The sequence below is a fragment of the Orcinus orca genome, chromosome 8 (assembly GCF_937001465.1).
Source record: "Orcinus orca chromosome 8, mOrcOrc1.1, whole genome shotgun sequence".
Lineage (NCBI taxonomy): Eukaryota > Metazoa > Chordata > Mammalia > Artiodactyla > Delphinidae > Orcinus > Orcinus orca.
Genome location: NC_064566.1, coordinates 77637333 through 77662935, shown reverse-complemented (window position 1 = coordinate 77662935; position 25603 = coordinate 77637333). Strand labels below are relative to the sequence as shown.

General features: G+C 37.3%; 1 protein-coding gene across 12 annotated transcripts in view; it reads right to left on the bottom strand.

Moving 5' to 3' along the window:
* Window positions 1-5622: 5622 nt before the first annotated feature.
* The window catches only part of YAP1 (Yes1 associated transcriptional regulator), a 108399-nt gene continuing 88418 nt past the window's right edge, over window positions 5623-25603 (bottom strand). For 6 of the 12 annotated variants that reach the window (XM_033412097.2, XM_012538086.3, XM_033412098.2 and 3 more), the window contains 4 exons: window positions 24843-24890; window positions 14788-14918; window positions 11273-11385; window positions 5623-9397 (listed from right to left, as the gene is read on the bottom strand). In XM_033412097.2, coding sequence (XP_033267988.1) covers window positions 9159-9397; window positions 11273-11385; window positions 14788-14918; window positions 24843-24890 — 531 coding nt within the window. In that variant the 3' untranslated portion in view covers window positions 5623-9158. The remainder of the gene's footprint in view (window positions 9398-11272; window positions 11386-14787; window positions 14919-24842; window positions 24891-25603) is intronic. The other 6 variants (XM_033412099.2, XM_012538088.3, XM_033412100.2 and 3 more) reach the window with 1 other exon arrangement.

The following is a 25603-nucleotide window of genomic DNA, read 5'->3' as shown; positions in this document are numbered from 1 at the left end:
AGCAGGTGCTCTCTCTATACATTGACTGAATAGTTTCTCCTATGTGGGTTGCTTACTCTCTGGCATTTGTTTTACTCTACAAATTCATTTATCTTTTTCCCAGACACGATTCAATCTTCTCTTGAATGGAAAGGCCGGAGACAATTCCTTCAGGACTTATCCCTCTCTGGAGGAGTGAACTGTGAAGGGTACTAGGAACTCATCAACACCGAGCCACCGAGGTCTTGTTGTGACTCTTCTTATAGGCAGCCACCTTTGAGAGCTTCTGGAACCACCTATCACCCATCACCTGTTCTCTGGTGGCACAGCTGCACTCGTCTGTTGCCACGGGTCTTCAGGGAGCCACACAGAAATGAGGTTAAACTGAGGTAGTACTTTAAGATACTTTTCAAGTGTCATCTCTGCTCATACTGGCTTGTGATTGCTGCACACCAGCTGAGTTGCTTGTGCCGTCACTGAAGTGCCGACATCCTATCTCAACTCATGGGCAGTGCTGAAGAGTTTCGACTGGATTTTTGCTTTAGCACATATGGAAGCACTACTGCCTCTTGTTGACAGTAAGTCTGTGACTTCAGTTTTCTTCAGGCCTTTTAGTTGGTCCATTTCTGTTCAAAGACCCACGCCCCTCCCCCTGCCACAATGGGGTCATGGCCTTTTAGCCTATGAGTAGCTACTCTTGGTGGACTCATGAGGTTAGATTTTCCATAGTTTTTCTTTGCTTGAGGTAAGTTTCACAAGTTAGGAATCTGCTCAGACACCAGATTTCCTAATTTCTATCTCTGTATGATAAATAGAATTATTACCATCTACAGTACTTCACTGTCTGAGCAAAGTCTGATTATACCATTGGAGAAACTAATTCAGTTGCCTTTGAAATGACTTCCCCTCCTGTCTTCCATTTGCCATGTAGAAAAAAACTGACCCATAGTATTATGGGAGTGGATCAAAGGTACCCTGAGTTCACTGTTAATCTCTGGGACTGTATATGCAGGTATCTATATTTTTTTCTCTCTTGTGTTCAGCCCATTTTGTTACCCTTTGGATAAGTTCAATCATAATGCCCTTAAATTATGATTGGATAGCCTGTACTTCAAATAATTTTTCATGGCATCGTAAGACCTTCAAAGGCCTCCATTGTTCATTGAATATTAAAAATTTTCACCCAGGAACTCAAGCCATACACAGCACATGGTGGCAAGAGGTCAGGTTTTGGAGCCAGACTGCCCAAATCCTCTACTCAAAGGTGTGGGAACTCTATGCTAGTTTTCTTATCTGCAGAACTAGGATAGGACCTACCTCACTGGGTTGTTGCCAGGATTAAATGAGTTAATACATGGAAAGTGCTTGGCCTACAGTGAGCACTCAATACATACTATTATCATCTGGTCCTGGCCATGGAGTGTGGTAAACTCCATGATGGCAGGGATTTGTGTCTACCATAAGAGAGTAGTCCCAGGAGGAAGTAATCTTTCCCTAGACAATACTCTCACGGTACATTGTGTGAACTACTCTTCAGCACTTAGCAGTCTTATCTCTTCTAATTTTGTGAGCAACTTGAGGAAGTTACCATACCATTTATTGCTCAAGACTAGAATATTACCTGGTAGTGTGTTTGCTGAATCTACGTATACATGATTCCTAAAAATGGACAGAAGACTTAATAACCTATTAGAGCATTGCCATTGTTGTGGCAATCTTTCTAGGATTACCTCTGTGTGGAAGGCACAGTCCCGTCTGCGGTGGGGCAAGGGATAGGGAAGAGGGCCCATGAGTATGGTTAGCCTGTACACACAGTTTCCCAGTTATGGGCTATGCCCTCAACTTCTACCAGTCACTTCACATAGTGTGGGATTTGGACCTAGGTTTGAGGCACTTAATTAGGAATAGCAGTAATAATACCTATAACATATCCTATAGGACTTGGAGTGATCAAATAAGGTAACATGTACAAATGTTTTGATAATTATTATAGAATATTCTTCATTATTGTTGAAAACAAACAGCATACTTACATAAAAATGGGAAAGGGTAGGTTACTTGCTGTGTATACTAACGAGAGCAGGCAGAGAGGTTCATGCACCTATGCAAGTACCCTGAGTAGACTAAGTTTGAAGGACCATTTTGAATTATCCAATAACAACATATTGTTGTTGCCATCTAAACAAGATGATGAGAAAGATCGTATTCATGTTGAAAAACAATATTGCTTTTAAAGAATGTCAATAGTTTACCAGTTATCCCTATAACATTTTGTTTTGGTCCGTATAACCAGTGTCAGAGGCTGTATAAATTACAGTATTTTCATTTTACCCTTGATAGCAAAAGTTTCAGAGTCTTCAAGCCCCACAGTAAGTGATGGCAGTGGGATGTCAGCTTGATGGGGAAGAACCTGCTTTTGAAATCTGCCATATTTAGCACGGTACAACGATGAAACTGTTGGAAATGTTCAGGCCTTGAGAACTTTGGTGATTTTAGAAGACTGATCGGGATTCGGTCAATAGCTAATTTTTAGTTCAAATCAATGTTAAATTTCCTAAACAACATTCCAGATGTAGCCAGGGCTTTCCACTCCATTCCAGATCAAAGATGTGCCCTCAAAGGGGAGTTCGGAGCTGTTTAACATACACATGTCCCATGAGGCATCAGCTGTTTTTCGATTGGACAGTACATGGGCTCATGCTGTGTAAGGTTTGGATTGTAAAAGACAACTAAATCTCAAGTCCATATTCTACTCTGGCCAGTCTTGTTGAGGTTGTATTATAGGGCTCAAGAGACTTGTTGGTGTCCAGAAGAAACACTTCAGCAGATGGCCTCCTTCAGAAGATACTGCACATGTAGCTTTGCACAGTGTGACTTCAAGCTACTCAGTAGGCTGGCAGTTCATGAATATGATTCTTTGTATCTTTCATAAAATCTAAGGTCCTGATTCATGGTCACCCCAGTGATTGGAATCTCATACAGCTGTGATATTCTGATCATCTTTCAGATCTTCATCACTGAGCCAATGAGATGCCTCTGTTGAACCCTGGCTATAGATACGCTTACCTCTTAATTGGTAGAAGGTGGTGCTTAAAAACAAGTTGCTACAAAGCTCACTTAAGGAGAAATGATCTTCAGCCCAGTTTCCTAGTCCATTTATCACTATGTTGGCTTTGGTAGCTCATAGAGATACTACTGAAATGCAGCAGTGCGTTTTCCTCAGATTCTGCCACTTAATCCACAGCTTTGAGAAAATGAATTTCTCTTCTAACTGGCTACATAGAGCATCATTTTAATCCTGTGTAAATCCACTATACACAAGAACTTGATTTGTAACTGATAAAAACATCCTTAAATGGAACTGAGGTGTGATTTCTAATAATATCCTACAATGAAAATTATACTCAAAGGGTGATGTTTAGGGGCCTCTCTGGTGGCGCAGTGCTTGAGAGTCTGCCTGCCGATGCAGGGGACGTGGGTTCGTGCCCCGGTCTGGGAAGATCCCACATGCCGCGGAGCGGCTGGGCCCGTGAGCCATGGCCGCTGAGCCTGCGCTCCGCAACGGGAGAGGCCACAACAGTGAGAGGCCCGCGTACCAAGAGGAAAAAAAAAAAAAAAAAAAAAAAAAAGGTGATGTTTAGCTCACAGACTACTTTATAGGGACTCTGTGAAGGTCATAGGAACTATAGTCTCAACATAAAATATGCTTGAGACATAAGGAAATATGGGTAAAGTTGTGTCCTAACCCTAAGAAATAATTTAACAGCCTTAAAAGTCACGTTAAGTAACAGGACATCTTCCTGATTTAGATGCTATTTTTTTCTTTTGTTGTTTCTTAGAGAGGTTTCCTTTAGTAAGAATTAAGCACTGTCCATTCATTTACTTTGCATATAAACCAGTATCAACTTCACAAAGTTACAGTAACTCTAGTATTTAATAGTTTCACTTAAAAAAAAAAAATTCCAAGTGCCAGGTTAGCTGCTTAGGAATTTTACATAATTAGACTCTTTGCTCAGATTATCTCCAAATAGCACACACACAGATCCAGTTTTGTTTCGAACTTCTAACAGGGTCCTCACAGCTTAGATATCAAGTCACCTAGTTCAGGAATTTTGTTTTTGGTTAAAATATGGCAGATTAAAAAATTCAGAGTATCTTTTCAATATCATCTTATTTGCTAGTGTCTTGATTCTGCAACTGTTTTCATTTGTGGTAGTATTAAGTTTGCCAGCTTAAGGCTATGTTTATGGTTAGAAAAATATTAATTTTACTTATATCAGAGCTTTTTGTATCCAAATATTGGAAAAAATATTCCATGTTTGATTTGGAAAAACTGTAGTACTAAATGTCACAGAATTCTCATCTGATATCTAATTCAGTAAATTTTTAATTGAAGAAGACTGTTCAAGTTTTTCAGGATTACTTAAATAAAGCAATTAAATGCCAACAGTTTAAAGCAGGATAGGGACAACATGGAGACACCCTGCCAAAGACATGGTTGATTCCAGAAGCAACAGTGCACATGCAACCCTGAAGCCCAGGGGAAAGCAGTATGTGAATTTACCCATAAATACCAAATAAAGCCAGATTTTCAATATAATTGACAGTTGCCAAGACCAGGGATGGTCTAGTTGCCATTACAGGAGGTAAGAAAATGTGATGGGGGTCCCTTGGGGCTGCTCTTCTTTTACAACCTCAGCTGACAAGATGGAAATCAAGGGAGATTAAATGCAACTCACTGGTCTGCAGACCACCCCCTGCAGTTATCACCAATGTTTCCTTTTGTTACCAGTCCTTGTTCTCTCTAGAGGCTATTTCTCCTGAGTATTTTACTGACTCAGACTGACTAAATCAGTTACCTAAAAGGTTGTACAATTCTGGTTCACAGGCTCCAGAATGACTTCAAGTTATCCAACATAAAGCACACCACCTCTTAGAGCAACTCCCTAGTAAGAGGTGCAATGTCTATAGATACAAGGTATGGTTTTGAGCTAAAATCTACAACCACTACATTTTGCACAAGGGGAACGATAAATTTCAAGCTCCACAAAATTAGTGTTCTACTATCATAAAGAAATTATACATAATAAAACACTGTTTTCAGATTTGCCTCACCAAAAATGATGTGTCAATAATTGAAGATACTATATACACAAACAAAGAAGTAAACCATTTTCAAAGACAATCAAATCTACCTCTTATTCAAAGTTTAGGACCTACCATTTAAATTTGTGTTTTTATTTATAAAATAATAACAGATAATTTTCACTAATATAAGTATTATATTTTGGAGATCATTAAGAGAATATTTTGGAGAAATAAAACCAAAGGCTATTTTGAAAGAAACCGCAGTTTCTTCTGTGCTGTTACATGAAGTAAAATCATTTAAGAATGAAGCTGATACAATTCAGCTTACACACACACACTATTATTGATGAGGATGGTCTACAGGAAGAGTACAGAACATAAAGTTCAAAGAATTATATCCATACTACAAAAGTTCCAAATGCCAAACCAACCTTAAGTTTAATCTGTCTACCAGTTACCACTGTAATCACCTTTTATTACTAATACTTGTTCTATTGGAAGACCATTAAGAAGCCAAAAAAGTTTTAAATATATTAATCGTTAAAAACAACAAAGAACAGTTTAAAGAAAGAATATATTTGAACCATATAAACAAAAAGGTATTACAAATAAGAAAAAATAATGTAACAATTTATGTAAGTACCTAACATATGAGCATGCTCTTAACATCTAAAACAAAAAATAAAAAGGTAACATTGGTACTATATATATATATTTGACAAGTGTGCATTAAAGAATTCTCTAATATAAAACATTTAAAATGTGGAGAATACTTTTTCAAGATACAGAAAACAATTGTTAAGATAGGCACACCCACAACTCTTTTAAAACCGTGCTTATGGAAGATAAAATTGATCCGAGCATTCCTTCTCAGATGTGCAGAAGCTCTGAAATTGTAAATCATTTGATATTGCCTCCCACTTTTGCACTGTTTGAATTTCAACATTGATTGGTATGAATTACACAATTAAGTAGTTTTTCAGTGTTTCTGCCAAGGTTCCATATAGAATGCATCTATTTAGTATGAATACTTAAAACAGCAACATCGTTTGTATAAAAGTCACTTCCTTATATTTTTTCCTTTTTTTAAAAAGGCACTATATTTAGAAAATAGTAATTATAACAAATAGTGCTCTGGAAAATCTGAAACTCCAAATCAATGTGCTCCATCAACCATAAGTAGATCTAAGAAGCACTAACTAAAAAGAACACGACTGTAAAAAGCTGATAAATTTAAAGATTATAAAATTGGTTTATTGTAAAAGCAATTCAAGAATACCCAGTTAAAATCTTATCCCAATGCCACCCAATACAACCAAGAAGCAGTTAAACACGTTACATTAGGAATAAGGACATAAAACAAGGAAGAGCACGTCAAGGCTGTGATTCAAACTCAGAAAGAGAAAGGCTTAGGTCTCCTTCAGGTGAGTACAGAGGGTACGATAAGATCAAAGCACCATGTCTGTTAGGTACCACGGTGCTGCTTCAACACTGAGGTATAACTGGGTAAATTAAAGGTGAGAGGAAATGAAGAACTCCGTAGTTTTGTTTTGTGGGTGTACTTGAGTGATTAAAATTTTAGGAACAACTGACTTTAATGACAGCAAGATGCAAGACAAGTCTTTATTGAAGAAAAAGAAGCTTATAAAGTTCTCTATCAAGGTCCCACTAAGTCTTCACAACTCCCCTCCCACCTTCCCACCCTCTCCCCTAATCTAAAGCTACTCTGCTGATATATAAAATGCGATCTTAATTTGTGGCTTAATGGCAAATTGTAAGCACTCCTTCCAAGTAGCTTTGATCTTCTGCACATAAAAAAGCCAACATGCTGTATCATCCATCCATAAACTCAATTATGCATTCTAGGCAGAATTTCATTATTCCTCTAAAAAAATCAATACATCTGCACAGTGGCCATTTCCCCCCAGACTTAATTCAAGATTTAATCTTTCTTCTGTTTTCTTAATAATAGCCTTAGAGTCAATTATTATGAATGATCAACCTATGAATCATTATATACAACACAGTGATTGCATTTTGAGCACTGAAATTACTTAATATAAAACTTCTTACTTCCAACTTTTGCACTCCTCTAAATTGAAGGGTCAAAATGCTTAGATTCTGTAATCAGAAAGAAAGAAAAAAAACAATACTTGTCTTCCTAAGCTGAGGCTTTTCATAGCAGTTTTAGCCAGGAAAAGAGATTTTATGTCTTATAAACCCTTGAAAATAAGGGCTTACTCTAGAAACACTGAAAGACCCTTAATCATAGAGGTGCTAGCTGATACCACTATAATTCACAACCAAGTATTACTTCATAGCTTATACTGAAGGTTTGATTCATGCTCATTTTGTTCCTTTAAAAATACTCTTTGGAAAACATTATTACTCCTGTAGACACATACTCTAGTTATATCTCTTCCAGTAAAAATAAAAGTATAATCATGATTATCTCTATTTCTTTGCTAAATTCAACTACCAATATACATTAATCTGATCACTTTACCAGCTAACTTATGACCTTACAGTATTCTATACACTATCCAGGGTCAATTCTCAGCATACAGAAGCAGAAGCAAGTCTTAGAAGAACGATTTTGTAGGTAATATTTCAATGTAGTCCTTAATGTGTTCATTACAAAAGAGAACTAGAGTACTAGAATTTACTTCCAAAACTAAGGCAAAGGTAAACTTTCAAAGCTAAAGGAAGGTAAACCACTATATAAAGCTTACTTCTGTCATGTACACTATGAACCTAACTCAGTGATTTCCCATCAAGACGTAAATTAGTCTGAGGGACTAACCAGGGGATAATAAAGCCATTTCTTGTTTGCTTCTTTCAAATTCATCAGATAATATCCATTGTGTGCCCAGAGGGCATACAGGACTCCGCTAGGCACTACCCATAATAACAGCCCTTTCTAGAACACTAAACTACCACCAACATTTGCAGACTGCCCCAACCAGATTTAAACTACCTGTGAAATATAAACTACTAGTCATGTATTCTAAATGCATACATTCAAAGCTACCATTTTAAAATAAATTGGAAAGTAGGGAAAACTTAAAAAAAAAAAGATACATTCTGCTATCACACTATCATAAACATTATAAGTGTGTGTGTGGGTATATATAGAGAGAGCAGATTACCAAGATTTCAATAAGATGGTAAAAAAAACCAGGACATGTAGATTTACCAAAGGAACTACAATAACTGTCCCAAGCTACAAGTATAAACAGATTCACTATAATGGTAATTTGCCTAAGTTCTGAGAAACAACAACAACAACAAAAAAAAAAAAAAAAAAGAAAAAAAAGAAAAAAAAGAAACCCCCAAACAATAAAAACCCCAACCAAGACAAAAAACAAACAAAAAAGAAACCAAAAACAACAACAACAAAAAACCACAATAAAACCCACCAAAACCTATACTAGAGTATGTGGCAATAATTAATATATTTCTATGGAAATTATCTCAAGCCTTATAAGCTCCTAAAATAAAATCAAGGTCACTATGTGACTAATGATAGCACTAGGAGGAAAAAAAACCCACTGAAAGTAAAACAGTCTTCAGCCTTGGTTTCAGCTATCTCTTCAAATCAGCATAAGTACTTAATATCAGATACAACATTTTTGGCTTGTCAGACCAGTAAGTCATGTTTTTCCACTGGCCAAAGGCAGCTGAAGAAACAATTGCTTGAACAAACTAAATGCTGTGACGTGAAGCATTTGACTTCCAAGTCTGAGTATTTAGTTAAAATGACTGGTGAACGTCTAACTGGGCAAAAGGAATGGCATCCATCATCCAAACAGGCTCACTTCCCCCAGCCCCCAAAACAAACAGTAGTTATAATAGCAAAAGAAACAAAAAAAGTTTTTTTTGATTCTTTAGAGCCAAACATGGAAGAGGTCAGCAATATATTAACAGCAGCAATGGACAAGGAAGAGCAAAATAGTGGATGAAAGAATCTTGCTGGACGTTTGTTCATCTTTTTCTGTATTAGCCAGAAGATCACAACCGGCTTATTTGGAAATTTCAGGTATATCTCCTTAGATCCTTCACAGATTTAGAATTCAGTCTACCTGAGGGCTCTATAACCATGTAAGAAAGCTTTCTTTATCTAGCTTGGTGGCGGCCAAAACAGACTCCATGTCATTAAGGATGTCAGAACTCAAAGCTTCTTGTAGACTTGGCATCAACTCCTCTCCTTCTATGTTCATTCCATCTCCTTCCAGTGTTCCAAGGTCCACATTTGTCCCAGGAATGGCTTCAAGATAGTCTGGGAAACGGTTCTGCTGTGAGGGTAGGGTGCTTTGGTTGATAGTGTCACCTAGATGGAACAGGGAGAAAGAGAACAGGTCCTTTTTGAAAAGCTAACATCAGAGCCGTATCATGTGAGTATACATAAATGCACAGGGAAAGAAACGCATTCCTGACCGACCTCCTCCACTGGCCCACAGTTTACTTAAGGTCAAACAACTCACAGATAGCAAAGTAACAACGCAAGTTTCCTTTTGCTTCAAAATTGTTCAGATATTGAACAAGCTTGATTGCTTACTACTGTGTGCTGAGCAGTGAAGGGGGTCCTGAAAAGAAATTCCTTAAAAAATTATATACAGCAAGAGAGAAAGAACAAGTATGACACAACAGCATCACTACTTGACTCTCTTCCAGGTATGCACCACCATAATAAGATAAAATATAAAAATGAATGGTATAGACCTGTCTTTCTCTGAAGTACACACTGGGGAACAGAATAAAAGAACTGCACAAAACTATTCCACCCTTAGGAGATTCACATTCACAACAGTAAAAACAAGCCTCCCAAAAAGTCCTTGGGTAAGTAAGTCTTCCTAGCTTTGCTTCTAGGTTTCCCAAACTTACCTTGCCAAGAAACCTTTTTGTCCATGACAATGTTAACATTCCTTAACACTTCAATGGAACATGCTTTCAGAAAAACTAATATAAACCATTAAGTGTTAAAGAGAGAAATGGGGGGACAGAGGAGTCAGGAAAGGTGTTATGAATGAGATGGGTTTGAAGCAACGCCTATGGATGATTTAAGATTTAGATGAAGAGAGGGCGCTGTGGATTCCCAGAAGCATCAAAGCCATAAGCTGGATGAGCACAGGTACAGAAGACTTGCCAAACACTTTTAGAAGCTGCCGGCTAAAGAACTAGCTAGCTGGAGAACTGCTTCATTTCCCCGCCAATTCGTGCCCTCTGAGAGCTGCCAAGGCCAGGGTCACCGGGTAAGCCACAGGAAAAAGGGTTCTATAATTACCCTGTGACGCAGGTACTTCTTAGCTTCTGCAAGATCCCTGAAACTATTCTAACAATAATGGAGGTAAGCCCCACCACCTAGCCTTTCCTACCTGGCTTCCTGAGCCCCATATCACCTAAGTTGGACCAAAGACCCTCACAAAAAAGAGGGAAGCAGACAATGAATCACATATAGAGACATATGAATCACATATAGAGATCTTCTCCAAAATTAAGAACACAAATCCAGGGGCTTCCCTGGTGGTGCAGTGGTTAAGAATCCGCCTGACAATGCAGGGGACACGGGTTCGAGCCCTGGCTCGGGAAGATCCCACATGCCACGGAGCAACTAAACCCGTGCACCACAACTACTGAGCCTGCACTCTAGAGCCTGCGAGCCACAACTACTGAAGCCCGTGTTCCGCAACAAGAAAAGCCACCACAGTCAGAAGCCTGTGCACTGCAACGAAGAGTAGCCCCCGCTCGCTGCAACTAGAGAAAGCCCGCGAGCAGCAATAAAGATCCAACACAGCCAAATAAAATAAAATAAAATAAATTTATTTTAAAAAAAAGAAAAAAGAATACAAATCCATATAACAGAGACTTCTAATAGGGTCCTCAACTGCTCTGTCAATTAACTCAATGTTTTAAATGCTAAAATATAAAATAAGTCATGTCAAATAGAGCTGAGATATTCATGACATTTAAAAACTGGGAAGAGACTGAAATTACAAGATGCCAACAAAACAAACAAAAAAACCCCACAAAGCAAACTTAATTTGAATTGAAGTTTACAGGATCTCAATTGGTTTTCTTCTGAATAATAGTTTGCTCACAATAGTTTATTGCTCACAATAGTTTAATTTGCTCACAATAGTTTAATTAGACCTGGTAATACAATGACTACTTCTCACTGAAAGCTAGAGGAATAAAGAATACCAACCTGTATCCATTTCATCAACACTGTTCAAGAAGTCGTCTGGGGTCCGAGGGACACTGTAGCTGCTCATGCTTAGTCCGCTGTCTGTGCTCTCATCTCGAGAGTGATAGGTGCCACTACAAAGAATGAGAGTTAAAGACCAACACAAAAAATTTAAGAAATGATTTCAAGGTAAAAATATAAACACCTGCTGAGTACCAACATGATTCTCAAAGAGGATTAGTGAAAATTCTTGCCCTGCAGCATCTGAAACAAGCACCCTCCCTTCAGGGCCCATACAAAGCTCTTTTGCTATGAGGTGAAACAGACAAGTTAATCCTAATTGAAACTGGCAACTTTAGGGGGCCAAAATTTTCCTAAGGTTCTGGGGCTTGGTGGCAATAAGGGAAAAGAAAGATATTTCCAGTTTTCCTAGGTGACAGAAAATTCTCTGTGTAGATATTCTCTAGTATCATTTGAATCTAGGGGCTCCACATGGCTCATTTGTTTCAAGGTCTCAATTCCCCAAGTGGCAGTGGTCACAGGCATAGGTCAAAACACAACCTCCAGGTGGGTGGTGAGACAGGTCTGCACTAGATTCGTGCTAAATTCCTAGCTCTCATGCAGAGAGTTTAAGCCAGAAAAATCAAACCAAAATAAAGAACCAGAATTTCTTTTTCGACTGGGCCAAAACATGAGTCACTGCCGATAAGAACTGAACTCCCTAGCTTGATCTCGTTGTTTCTGTTTGGGAAAGGCGGGGAGCTGCAAACAAACACCTTAGCATGAGATAGGAGTCCTGAGAGTCCCAGATGAAGGAAAGATTAAAAACAAAAAACAAAAAAACTACAAGGCACATACCTTGAGAAAAACAGAAAACTATGAGCCAAGACAGATTTTTACTTTAGGCTAAATGAAAAGTATCACAGATTTACATACAAGTATGGTAAATATCCTTAGACTATTACTTTCATAAATACGACACTCTCCTAACCTAGTAGCACGCAGACACCAGGTGGCATCGCCTGTAGAATTGGGGGTTCTGCTAATTGTAGAAAAACTATGGCAAAGTGTGAAATAAAGGCAATTGTTCGTAATGGTCTCTGACTACAGGGCAAACTCTAACTTTCTCCACAGCTTGGACACTTAAACAGCTGTTTAGCTTACACAAAAGTTAAACAAAAAATAACTAAGCTTTAAAAACAAGATTTAATAGTTGCTCAAGGTCGAAAGCTCAGTCCCCTAAATTTCTTTCCTAAATTACTCAATGCACTTGCCTTGTTCTCCCTCCCCTTCACTCTGTATATTGCAACCACTAGTTTAATGCTTCTGTCAGATTTTGGCAAGATTCAAAAGCCTCACACAGATCCAAGAAAACACAAATTTGCCTCTGAGACCATTTGTATACAATGCAGCTACTTTGGAGAAGGTCTCAGGATGTGGTTTGTTTTTATTTTGCCTGTCTTGATCTGGGACAAGGGCCTGGTCCTAGTCATCACTCTATTCCCACTGCTGAGAACGGAGCACGTATCAAGACACTCAAGACTCTGTTACAGAATAGCTGAATGTACACAGTTGTTCAGAGTTCTTTCCAAGCCCCAGGGGAAGCACATGGGCACTCCTGAGGACCGAGTTCACAAGGCCATTTCCCTGGTTAGGGACTGCTCCCTGCAGCCCCCCAACCTCCCTTCAATAAACATTCACTGAGCATCTGCTACTACGTGATAGGGATTAGAATAGTCTGAGGATACAACAAAAATCTACAACTGATGCTTTCTGAGAGGCTCACAACTTCAGGGAGGGAGGTGCACAAATACGTTAATGAATCATATACAAGGGCTACGTGAGCAAAGTGCTTTCAGAACAAAGAGGAGTAAGCTTGAAACGTACAGGGGAAAGGTTTCATGGAAGGGAATGTGGGAGCTGGCCTTGAAAGACCTCAGAGTAAAAGGGAGATGAGGGGATGTTCCACCACTACTAAGAGTCAACTCCATGGCAAGTTAGGGGAACAAGTGTTTAGGGCTTAAGGAATATGTATAAATCGAATGATGGGCAGTGGGGAAACCATCAAGAGTTTCTGAAAAGAAAAATGTTATAGTCAGATGTGTGTTTTAGAACCTGGGGGTACTACAGAGAGTAGACATGGAATATTGCCCTGAGACTAACAACACGGGTAATGTTCCACTCTGTGATCTTTACCAGAAAATAGAATCTTAAACTGTAGCTCAGCTCTTATCAAAAGTTTTAAGAAACAATCTGCACAAATGACTATCAGGAGGAAATGCAGTCTATCCATTTTTTTCCAAATGGTCTAATTTTATCCCTGGATCAATACAGGCCTTCAATAAGACGGGTACTGGAATTATATTGATCTGAAATTTCCTCTGTGGAAAAGAAAGTTCTGTGGCTATGGACCTTTCCTAATTAACCTCAGTTTAAGCTTACAACTACAGTCTTATATAAATATACTCAATTTTTGGCAGAACTTTAAACTGCATATATCAGAAGAGTAAATACAAACTTAAATACCCTTTAGATGGCCTTTGAAACCAAACTTACCAATTAGGGCACCAGCACTAACTAACCTTAAGACAGAGCAAATGACAGAAAATTCTATTGTACTAAATATTTTGGTATGACAAGGTATTTTGTTTTTATCTTAGGATCAGGATGTTTTCAATTCAATTGGTGAGAATTGAAAGGGTAGCATTATAGCCTTCTTAAACAAAAATACCTTTAAATGTTTTAAAAAGTACACTGTTTAAAATTGGTTAAAAAAAACAAAAGCAAAGACCAGAAAGCATTTGTTCCTTACTTTAAAAGCTGAAACTCCATAAATATTTGACAATCTAGAAGAAAGAATTGTAGTCAAATCTTAATTTTAAACGGCCTTCTAGGCAAAGAATATGTTCTGTCTCAGCTTGCAGTTTTCAACATAGCCCTCCCTACATATAATAACATCTTTGCAATATGCCTGAAACCCAAGATTTGTGGTAACTCACTAAAAATCATCCTTAAACTATGTTATTTTCAATACTCTTTAATATTAATACATTATTTGAAAGAGGCACAACCTTACTTTTTATCTCCTTGACCTATAGCCCTTAAGAACATGAGGCCTTACAGTGCTCCTGCAGTGAAACTTCTCAGGCTGAACACTTACGTGGAAAATTCCTTCTAATGATCCTTACAATGCAGCCCTAAGTAGGTTTAAGATGCAGTTCATTTGCTTTTATAGAAAGGCATTCACATGTTCCTTCATGATTCTGCAAGTAACTGTTTTTCAACAGTATAGGCACAAGCAAACACGTGACTGTGAATAAGTATCCCCTCTACAAGTCTGAACAGCTCATTTCCTCTCACATGAGCCAGCTTTTAATCCTCAAGTTTTATTGTACTAGCCATTTATGGAGAGATTCATTTACAGCTATGGTTTTTGGCCCACAAAGATGTTCAAACAGCTTATTACAAGTACTAAGGAGAATCACCTTAAAACTATGATCTTTTTCAGATGTTGGCCAGTAGCAACTCTTACCAACCTGTTAAGAAAGGGATCTGAGCTATTGGTCGTCATTGTTCTCAATTCCTGAGACATCCCAGGAGAAGATACTGGATTTTGAGTCCCACCATCCTGCTCCAGTGTTGGTAACTGGCTACGGAGAGCTAATTCCTAGAAAAAAAATCAACACAAATGAACAGAATCAATCTATTGATTAACAAAGTTATCGTTAGGTTTAAAGTAATAAACTTGTACGTATAAAGCTGAAGTATTAACATCTAAAAGTTAATGAGTTTCCCAATCAGAAGGACCAGGTTCTTCTATCCATTTCAAGTGATTAAACATTAAATTATATAAACTGAAAGTTTAATTAGTCTTATTAACCCCAAAACATATATACTTAACTACTTAGCTTCCTTTTGGTATTTTCCTTTTCTGGCAGACACTCCTAAATCCCTCCTTTGGGGTAGGATGGCAAGTCTGATCTTTACAAAAGAGAATTCTTCTTACAGTTTATTTTTACTCACCAACCCTCATATGGTTTTATATGTTTGGCACCAGTAATAAAAATAAAGTCAAAAGAACAAAATTTGGTGATTTACCAAGACACCAACACTCCTCACTGCCCTCCTGCATTGTTTTACACTTTGGTATCAAGTAACTCATTCCGACTTCAGGTTTTTCAATCTTGAACTGTCTTCGGGGGCATCCAACAATTTCTCAGCAAGATTCTACCTGGAAACTGAGCAAAAGCTATGGGCCATTACTACCTTGATCATTTCAGAAGGGCTGCCTCAACGTGCTTCCAAACATTCCAGGCCTCAGCTTTATATTTGCCTGGGGCTTCAAGGCTAGTTCACCTCACTCTGGCCAACTCTTACACCTTCATACCTCACCCCCTGCAGCCTTCCTGAGCCAAGCCTGCTCGCTGAGGCACACACCATCTCCAGCATCCTCACTCCCAGTCACCACTGGGTCCAGAAGCAGTGGAGATATTCTCTGAGCTCTGCACCACCACTTCTAGACTATGCAACAACCACTTCTTTTTACTCAGGTTTCTGCCTCCTAGATACCCCATCCTTTAAATGGGTTTCTTAACCGGAGGATCATGACAGAATGCAGAGGGTATGTGAACTTGGATGGAGAAAAAAATTTACATCTTTATTTTCATTAACCTATAACTAAAACCTAGCATTTTCTTCAATTATAAATATAGGCAACAAACAGTAGTATTTACTATACCTTTGACTTTTCATCAATAGAAAACATTTTCATATCATGCTCTAGTTGTTGCAAATGTATCATAATACCATTTATATTCATTACTATTTCAATATTATATTAATTTTAAGACATGCCACTGTATCTTATTACTTATACATTACATAGATGATTCACTCAACATGAGTTCCTTGAATTTCTGTATTCCAGTGATCTTCATCCCTACCTACCTCAATCACCCACTTACACAGCCAAGACCTTGTTATTCCAAAACCAAACCTACCTCTACAATCTTTACTCATGTTTGGGACAATGATCATTGTTTCACTTCATTGCAACTGCATCTATCACCCGGGAACTGTCAACATCCACGCACAAAATCTATACAGTAATCTAATGCTGAAATTCCTGGCTCTCTAAATTGCAATGATATTGACCACTTTACCATTGTATTTCAGTCATTAACTTCCTCGGTCGCACCCTGAGCTGGTTTAGAAACTTCTTCCCCAGAAATCTTACATGTACTCATCCCGCTTTCTGGAACCGTACTTTTTCTTTCCATCCAGTTTCTTCTGCCTCCTACTATTCCAATCTATTGGCTCTCCTTCCCTACAAGTTTAAATGCAGGGCTGATCATTTTAAATACACATGATTACCTTTCAGATTCCTGATACACACATAATTTTATTTCAACACAGCAAATTCCAACCATGAATCAATATTAAAAATGTGCTTGCTTCATTTCTATACTGAGACTGCTAAGAAATGCTACAGAAAAATCATATAACTATCCAGACTGTTATAAACTAATAGTCTTTGGCCTTGGCTGGGCCCTCCTTAGTACCACTCATTGTTTTTTTGTTTTTTCTTGGGTCCTTGGTTACTTTTTTCTCACATTCTCATGATTACTACTCCAAATCTGGCACACTCTCTCAAGACCCTGTTGACTTAAGTGCTTTTCCTTTTTCAAGCTCTCTCGCATTTAAATAAGAACACTGAGGTCATCAGGAACAATCTGTTGTTTTCTGGATCCTCCTGTCATCTCTTCCTGCTCCCCCAAAGCCATCTTCATTCATCACCTTTATAACTTTTCTTCCAGTCTCAGAAAATGGATTCCCTCCCGCTGTCTCCTGTTCTAGGCCAACCCACACTCCTAGCAGCTTCTGGGGATCCATTTTACTTGTTTTCTCTATCTTCTATCTTTGATGTGCCCCTTGCCCCCTTTTTCACCTTACAAAGTGAGAAGTGACTTTAAAACAAAGTGCACTCCCTGCAGGTCTTTAATATGAAATGTTTTCTCTTGGTACCATGTCTTTCCATATACTCTTGACTAGAACACTTTTCTTTCTTATTATTTAAGACACCTTAACCTTTAACCTTCTCTACGTTAATTCTCCAGAATGATCCCATTTCCATCTTCGGATTGGATTAGATTAGACAGATAGATAATATGTCTTTCACACCCTGAGCATATGTATGTAACATGATCTTAGCACTTAACACATGATATTGTAATTATTTCTTCTCTGTCCCTTAAGGGCACAAAATGAATAAATGAATGACTATTTTGGAGCATAAAACAAGAGCTTCTAAATACTCTGAAGAATTTATGTTGCTATTAAAATATAAGGATGTTAAAAACAATAAATTTTATTTTACTTTAAAATATTTATTTATTTGGTTGGTTGGTTGGTTGCGCTGGGTCTTAGTTGCAGCATGCGTGTGGGATCTAGTTCCCTGACCAGGGATCAAACTCAGGCCCCCTGCATTGGGAGCACGGAGTCCTATCCACCAAGGAAGCCCCAAAAGCAATAAATTTTAAAATGAATAAAATTATAGGCTCTGGATGAGGCTGATGCCTAGGGAATGTATGCTCATGTTTCTGTGTACCTAGTTTTGAACCTTGCAGCACAAAGCAAATACATCATTACTGAAATAACTTAATAAATTGGCTATAATTTTCATATTGTTTTTACAACTTTTATTTTACCCCTTTTGATGGTTTCCACTTTTTCAAGGTTTTATGAAGTTAAAGCTAATTGTTATGTGCAAAATCTCCATGTTCTCGCTACTTGGAATTCTGCCACATTGCTTGTTTGAAGCTATCAGATTTTTACTTTTTGCTGCGTTTAACAACTGAATTTCTACTGTCAGCAGACAGTAAAGAACCAACTATCCACATTTACAGTGAAAGGTAATTTAGAGATGTGAATAAGAAGGCCAATGTTTACAAGTTGCCTAAGAAGACAGCCAACCCCCTGAAAGGCTATGGAAATACTTCTCATCAAATCCATATTTGAGCCAGGACTAAGAGTAACTAACCTAGAGATTCATGTAAACTGAACTTGAAAGGAATAAGGGGAAAAAAGTGCCACTTTATTTACTGGTGGTGGTGGTAGGACGGTGTTAGCATTATCAACCAAATAGTGAAGAATACGGCATGAAAACAAACGTAATGTGGTAAGGCCAATGATATAAATAACATATACATAGATTATAGAACCCATATACCAGGTATGGATATTCAGCTCAGGTTTGAAACTTCTAGTTACAGGAAAAACAAACAAACAAAACCCCAACACCAACCAACCAGGGTTGATTAGAAGTAATTTTTGAAGTATTATTGAGGTATAATTGATATATAATAACTTACACATACATCATCCAAAAATGGGTATATATTCTTACATAGCTCAGTATTTGCTAGAAACAAAATTACTTTAACTAAACTTGACTACTTGGTAGCCCCCTCCCCAGGGCATTCGTTCGTTCGTCCTTCCTTCCTTCCTTCCTTTCTTCTTCCTCCCTCCCTCCCTTTCTCCATCTCTTTCTTTTCTTTCCTTCTTTCTTTCCTTCCTTCCTTTCTTTTCTTATTAGTCATCCATTTTATACACATCAGTGTATATATGTCAATCCCAATTAATTCTTTTGTTAATATTTTCATCTGTGAACATAATTTATTTCACTGGGTTCAATAAGATGAAACATTTCTGTTGATATTTTAAGGAAATTGTCAAAAATTGGGGAGGAAAACCATATGTATTTTGTAGGAAAACAGGCCAACTTCCCCCTCCCCTTAACATGTATCAATAAGTTCAGAGTTCAACTGAATATAAAAACAGTAACATCCACTTCCACATAAACACACACACATGCATGCATGCACACACACCCCCACATAGAGATGTGGAAATCTGCGAAAGTATCCTACTCCATGCTTTACCTAGTCAGACTTTGAAGGAGAGTGAATGTGGAGTCAGAACTAACTGAAAGAGCTCCTCCCTAAGCTGTCCTGCTGCCAGTGAGGAATAGTTAAATCATGGGTTTCATTGTGAGTAAGCTTTGTAATTCCTTGTATCCTTAGCCAAGGATTGTAAATGTGAAAGTGAACACACTGCATAAAATTAATAATTTTAGAAGTAAAATATTTAAAATTTGTTTCAGAGTTGTACAGAGTTTTGGCCAGTGATTTTAGAGAAAAATAATTAATATGGATAAGTATGAAATGAATTTAAATAATCTGAATTTTTTAATCAAAAATATTTCATATAAACTTTCTCCATTATATGCATTTAAAAATAATTCCTGGGCTTCCCTGGTGGCGCAGTGGGTGAGTGTCCGTCTGCCGATGCAGGGGACACGGGGTCGTGCATGTTCGGGAAGATCCCACATGCCGCGGAGCGGCTAGGCCCGTGAGCCATGGCCGGTGAGCCTGCGCTCCGCAACGGAAGAGGCCACAACGGTGAGAGGCCCATGTACCACAAAAAAAAAAAAAAAAAAAAAAAAAAAAAATCCTCTATATATCTACATGTACCTATGTAGAATAAACCCATTCTGTTGCAATAAATTAATTTTGTCAAAACACATTTTGGATGAATATGAACATCATTTTGCAATTGAGTAAATCTGGCATAGGTGTTTTAAAAATCAGCCTTGGGACATAATTGGATTGTCTACAAAAACTGATTTCAGTTGAAACACTTCATGTTGAAAGTTATGTCTATCTCTAAGGAGTTTTTTATCCTGAACAAATGTCTAATATTAGAATACTGAGCTAAAAATACAAGTTCGTTAAGCTTCTCTTTTTCCCAAAGGTAGTCAGAATAAACAGTTTGACAGACTTTCAAAAATGGAGAAGTAAGCAAGTTATAGGAAATTCAGCCAAAATTTATCATGCTTCTGTATTTCAAAGGTCAAACAGTTCTTTTAGAGTATTTGACTTTTTCTAAAGGAAGCAAATATTTTTAGCTCATTTTCTTCTGTAATAATACAAAAATGTGGTGGCTTTTCCCATTGAGCTTGTAAATCTTAGCTAATCTGGGACGCATGTGGAGTCAGAGCTATCTGCAACTATAAGTAAAACTGATGGTCCCAGCTTGGTCTGGAGGGAACTTTCCAGGATGGTTTATAAAGGAAAACATGATTTGCCTGGTTCACATAGTGGACTTTTATGGACTCAGGATCCAGCCATGAGCCATTGGTCCTTTTTGTATTTCCCTTCTCTCATTTAAATAGGAGTATCATTTCTCATAGGGTAAAAAAGATACTTTAAGATAATATATATCTGGTAGTAAAGTATTTTGGCTCCATATAAAACTGATGCTTTGGTTCACATCATTTAGAAAAATAAGGAGAAAGGCAGTAGAAGAAGTCAGTAGTCTGGAAACATTTAGAATATCTCTAGGTTATTAAATTCTTTAGAGTATCCAAGAGACATGGAAGCATATGTCTACACAAGTCAAAATTTAGAAACAAGTCAAATATCTATCAGTAGGTGAACAGATAAACAATTGTAGTATATCCCTACAATGGAATACTACTTAGCAATAAAAAGGAACGAACTATAAATACAACATGAATGAATCTCAAAATAATCATGCTAAGGTGAAAAAGTTATGATTCCATTTATAGAAAATTCTGTAAAGCTAATGTCAACTTTACTTTCTTAAAGCAATTTTATCTTCAGCAAATACTATGTAAGAGTGTTTCATTTCTGGATAATATATGGCACACAAATGAAGGTCCCCCCTCTCCAACCTAATCAATTTATTTAAGGTAGGTTAGTTTAGCGAACTAGAAATCCAAATTTAGAAATGAAGAATAACTCTGAAAATACACATCTTTTAAACAGTTTGTCTTAGTAACAGCAGTTTATGTCAACAATTTTAAAAACAAACAAACAAAAAGCCATTTCTTCCAACTGTTCAAGATAGGTCTTGCCATACCCCATTTTCCAACACAGCTTTAAACATTCACAGAATATTTAATTATGTTGGAAGTTATTAAAACATTTAGCCAATGTTTAGAATGCTTTTTGTTTTTTAATATTTGTGCCATTTGCCAAAGTATCTTCAACTTCAGAACAACCTTTTTGACTAAAAACATGTGTATCTATGATTCAAATTCATAGAATGATTCACAGAATCATTAGAATCTATGATTTATTCAATATTAGGACTTCAAAAAGAAGAGAGATAAACTTGGAAAAGGTATTAATTGGATTCTGAAAAAGCTTTTCTAGTATCTGCTAACATAAAAGAGTTTGGAGGGAAAAAAAAAGCCAAAACTTTGCTATTATTAAATTCAGAAAAAAAAAAAACTGTGGTGATTATTTTCACATGGCTCTGAACAGGGGTCCTGTACTATTTTGCTCTATTTGACTAAAACTATGGACATCTGAATCTCTTCACCATTTCGGGCTAACAGTGTAGTACAATATCCTCAACATTAATACTGTGGGTTTTATCCAGCATTAACCCAGTAACTGACCCTGGTGTGTATTTATTACTGTCCATAGGAATGGCGACTACACAATATTCATTAGTTGCAAAAAATTTATAGCTATAATTTCTATGAAGAGTAAAGCAATTATTTGCTCAGAGATAAGCTATCTATACACAGCAGTCTTGTTTCTATTTTCTGGGTCGTTTCAAGCATTCTGATGAGGGCACTTGGGGATGCGTTTTGACCTAGGCCTTATGAAGGAAATGGAGAATCTTTATCAGTAAAAGGGAAGGGGAAAAGTCAGGTACTCCTTATGGGGAAAAGCTCATGAGTGGAATCATGGCAACAAGGCAGAGGAGTGCACTTGGCTGAAGGAAGGTAATTGGCTTAACCAGAATTGAGAGAGAGAAAGAAGGCTACTGACCACAGACCACAAATGAGCTAGGTTGCAGAGTTTAGGCTTGATCTCATAGGTATTAGGGAACCGCAGGTACTAAGAACCACATTCTTAAGCATAAGAGAAGGTAAAAACATTCACACTCAGGGGGAACTATCTTTCCTCAAAGTGTTAGTTTCAAAAGACTTTGAAACAGAAGCTGGGATGCATTCCTAACCCACTCTCTCAAAGGTCTCCTTCCAGTCACAGAGGAGAAACTGATGTATTAGTAAGAGTTATACAGAGAAAATTGAGCATTCCATACATGTTCAATCTCATGGAGCAAAGACGATGTTTATACTTTTAAAAAGTTTTTTTTTTCTTCTGAGACCAGAAATTGCTTTAGAAAGAAAGATAGTGAATAATCAAAATGAAATTTAAAAATTTAAAGCTCTATGAGGACAAATTTTTCCAAAATTCTGCCAACAAACGCTAACAAATTAAGGCAATAATTTCCATTTTTAACTAAGAAAATATACTAACCCCTTTAAAGTTGTCTCAATTTTTCAGAATTTTGTATTAACCTCACCCATACTGACAGTAGTTTATAAGACCAGGAAATTCTACAACAGACAGGTTTTGTTAAACCTATGCAGAAGTACTTAAGGATAGCTTTTGAAACAAGTAATTTGTGAACATTCTGAAGTCTGGTGCCTTCCCACAGCAAATGTGGTATATAATTACAAAACAATGCCACTGGTTTCATGTTGCTTGTTAACTTATCTGCACTGATTTCTATTAGAAAAGTAAAAACAAACAACAAACAGAACCCAACCCCCCCACAGCACTGAACAGGAGTGCCTTGCGCTCAAGTATTGAATGGATCCATCCCTTTTTCTTCATTATTCCTGTTTTTTGAGACTGGAAAGCTCTTTCTGGCTTTCTTGATTATCCTGGTAACCTTATTTAGAGGCATCTTCACTTAAGATATGACCCTTCTTTGTGGAATCTTTCCTGGCACCTACCTTAAGATAATCTAGAAAATATGTAGGATGAGAAAAACACAGATACTTGCTTGATACAAATACAACCATATTCTGGGTATTTGAGCAACTCCAAATTTAGCCCTATACTGGAATTTCATACATTTTCACAATTGTGCCAGGTAAATACATTGACAACTGAATCTTATATGACAAGGCAGTATTTTATTATCCACATATGCAAAGTTAAATTTAAAAAACCTTTTATAAAACCTATCTCTTTCAGGTTTTCTGCTCTGGCTTAGACAAATCTAAGGAATCAACTCTGTAATTTTAATACCATACAAATTTAATAGAAATTCAATTTACAAACCTTAACTTTTCTGAAGCTTTACTACTAAAAGAAGTATCTAAAAACTCCTGATAATTTTAATGAGCAACTGTTTACACTTATACTGATGTAAGAAATAAAGACCTGAAGGTATTTAATTACTTATCAAATTTAAAGTTTAAGATCTTAGTAGGAAAAAATAAAAAGGAAACAATTTCAAAACACTTTAACATGGAGAACCTTTTGCTTGATTCCGAATCTCATTTGAATTAATTTTTGCTCCTATGTTTCTACTTCATTTATTACAAATAAAAGAAACACTTCAGAGAAAAAGCAAGGAAAAATGTCTTCACTTTATATAAAGATCCAATGCTACAGTGCTCTTCCCAGTCAAATGTGGTATTAGAGGTCCTCATTGTAAGAATGTCTGCTCTGCTTTAGCAAAGATGACGTTCATTAGTTATTCCCTGGATTTCTTGATTAAAGGAGGCATTTATGAGAGAGACAATGAATAGAGTTTTTCCTCTCACAAAGTAAACTGGTCTCTATGAAGATTCTATCTGGTGCTCCAAATGGACCAGTTAACAGTATCTAAAATGAGTGGAGTTCTGCCAATTCCCACACTTCCACAGCTCATTCTAACACAATGCACTTGTTAGCCTAGTGCAGAAGAGCTCCACAGAATATGAGGTGTTTCATGGTTGCTTCTGGCAATCTGAGAAAAGTGCAATAATCCCCCAGCTCCTAATTCCTTCAAATCTGTGAACCCTGAACAAACAGAATCTCTTTGGTTTCAAGAATGAGATTCTTTCCATGAGTCAGATAAGTGCCTATGTTATAGAAGGAAAAAATGGCCACAATCTTTCCATCTAAATAAGGTACCTTCACAACCAGTGTTCCTTTGGGTTCACCAGGGAGGAATGCTGATAAAAGCCAACAAAGAAACCCAAAACAGTACTCAGGTAGATCCTTTGCTCTTCTGATAATTTTAATATTCTTTCTTTGGAGTGTTCACTAAAAGAAACTTTTCCTTTCCTCGTAGTATGATTATAATTCTTAATAAGATTTCCTAAAGTAGCCTACCCAAGTAAATAACCTGTACTACCTTTGTTACTGTTCAAATTATTAACCTCTATAAATCATTGTAAGTACTATTTTAGGCTATGCAAATAAAAAATCAGGCACACTTCAAGGCTGACAGGGTGTATATACTACATATCAAATGTGGGGAAAAAAAAGACCTCGACGGAGTTTTGAATACTACTCTGGGAGGAGTGGGGAGGGAGCAGATAGTGTAAACTTTCTGGGAACAGCAATGTTAACTTAAGTATCATGGTAGAAAGATGCCTCAAAGTTACTCTGGGCTAATCTTCAGTGAGGACAGGCCCCTGGAGCACAAGTTTTTCTCTTTCCTAATTTAATATCTGTTTTCAATGCTAAAACATCAGATAAGAGCCTACCTGACATTTTGGAGAATTTGCTGTGCTGGGATTGATATTCCGCATTGCCTAAGAGTGAAAAATAAGATGGATAAAAATTACTTTAAGCCACATGGTTTGGCTGTGTAGGCTGACTTACAAATTGTATCCAGACATATCACCATAGCACAGAATTCCCAAGCTAGCCCAAGAAGAAGCAGACTGAGGACAGGAGCCAACGGAGTCGCCACATAACAAATGGAAACCTCAGAAGTGTTAAACAGCATTGAGGATAGGACAGTAAGACTTTAGGTGTCAGGGTTCAAATAAAACTGGATATTGGTCAGGTAGGTTCTTTACTTCTGAATATTAGATGAAGCAGGAAAAATATAATTTGATGCTTCAGTGATAAGAGAAACTATCAATGGAAGAAGTTCACAGGAAGCCAAAAGGCTTAAGATATACTGAATTTATACTGATTGCTAAAAAACAAAACCAAAAAATCTTAGAAAACACACCATTAGTATAAGAATAGAGCAGATCTGTCACTTCAACAAAAGAAAAGACAACACAGTAGGTGGTAAAGAAGAAATAAAGAAGTTACCTTTAAAGGAAACTATTCTGTCTAGGACCCATCACCCAGAGTAAGAGTGAGAATAAGATTTAGAAAAATTCTTTAGAATGAAGAATTTTATAAGTAGCAGCATTTTGCCCATTGGGCGGGAAGGGGGCGGGGGAGAGCTGATCTACGGCAACAACAAAATGATGGATGGCCCATTCCCAGACTTTAACCTTTCTTATTA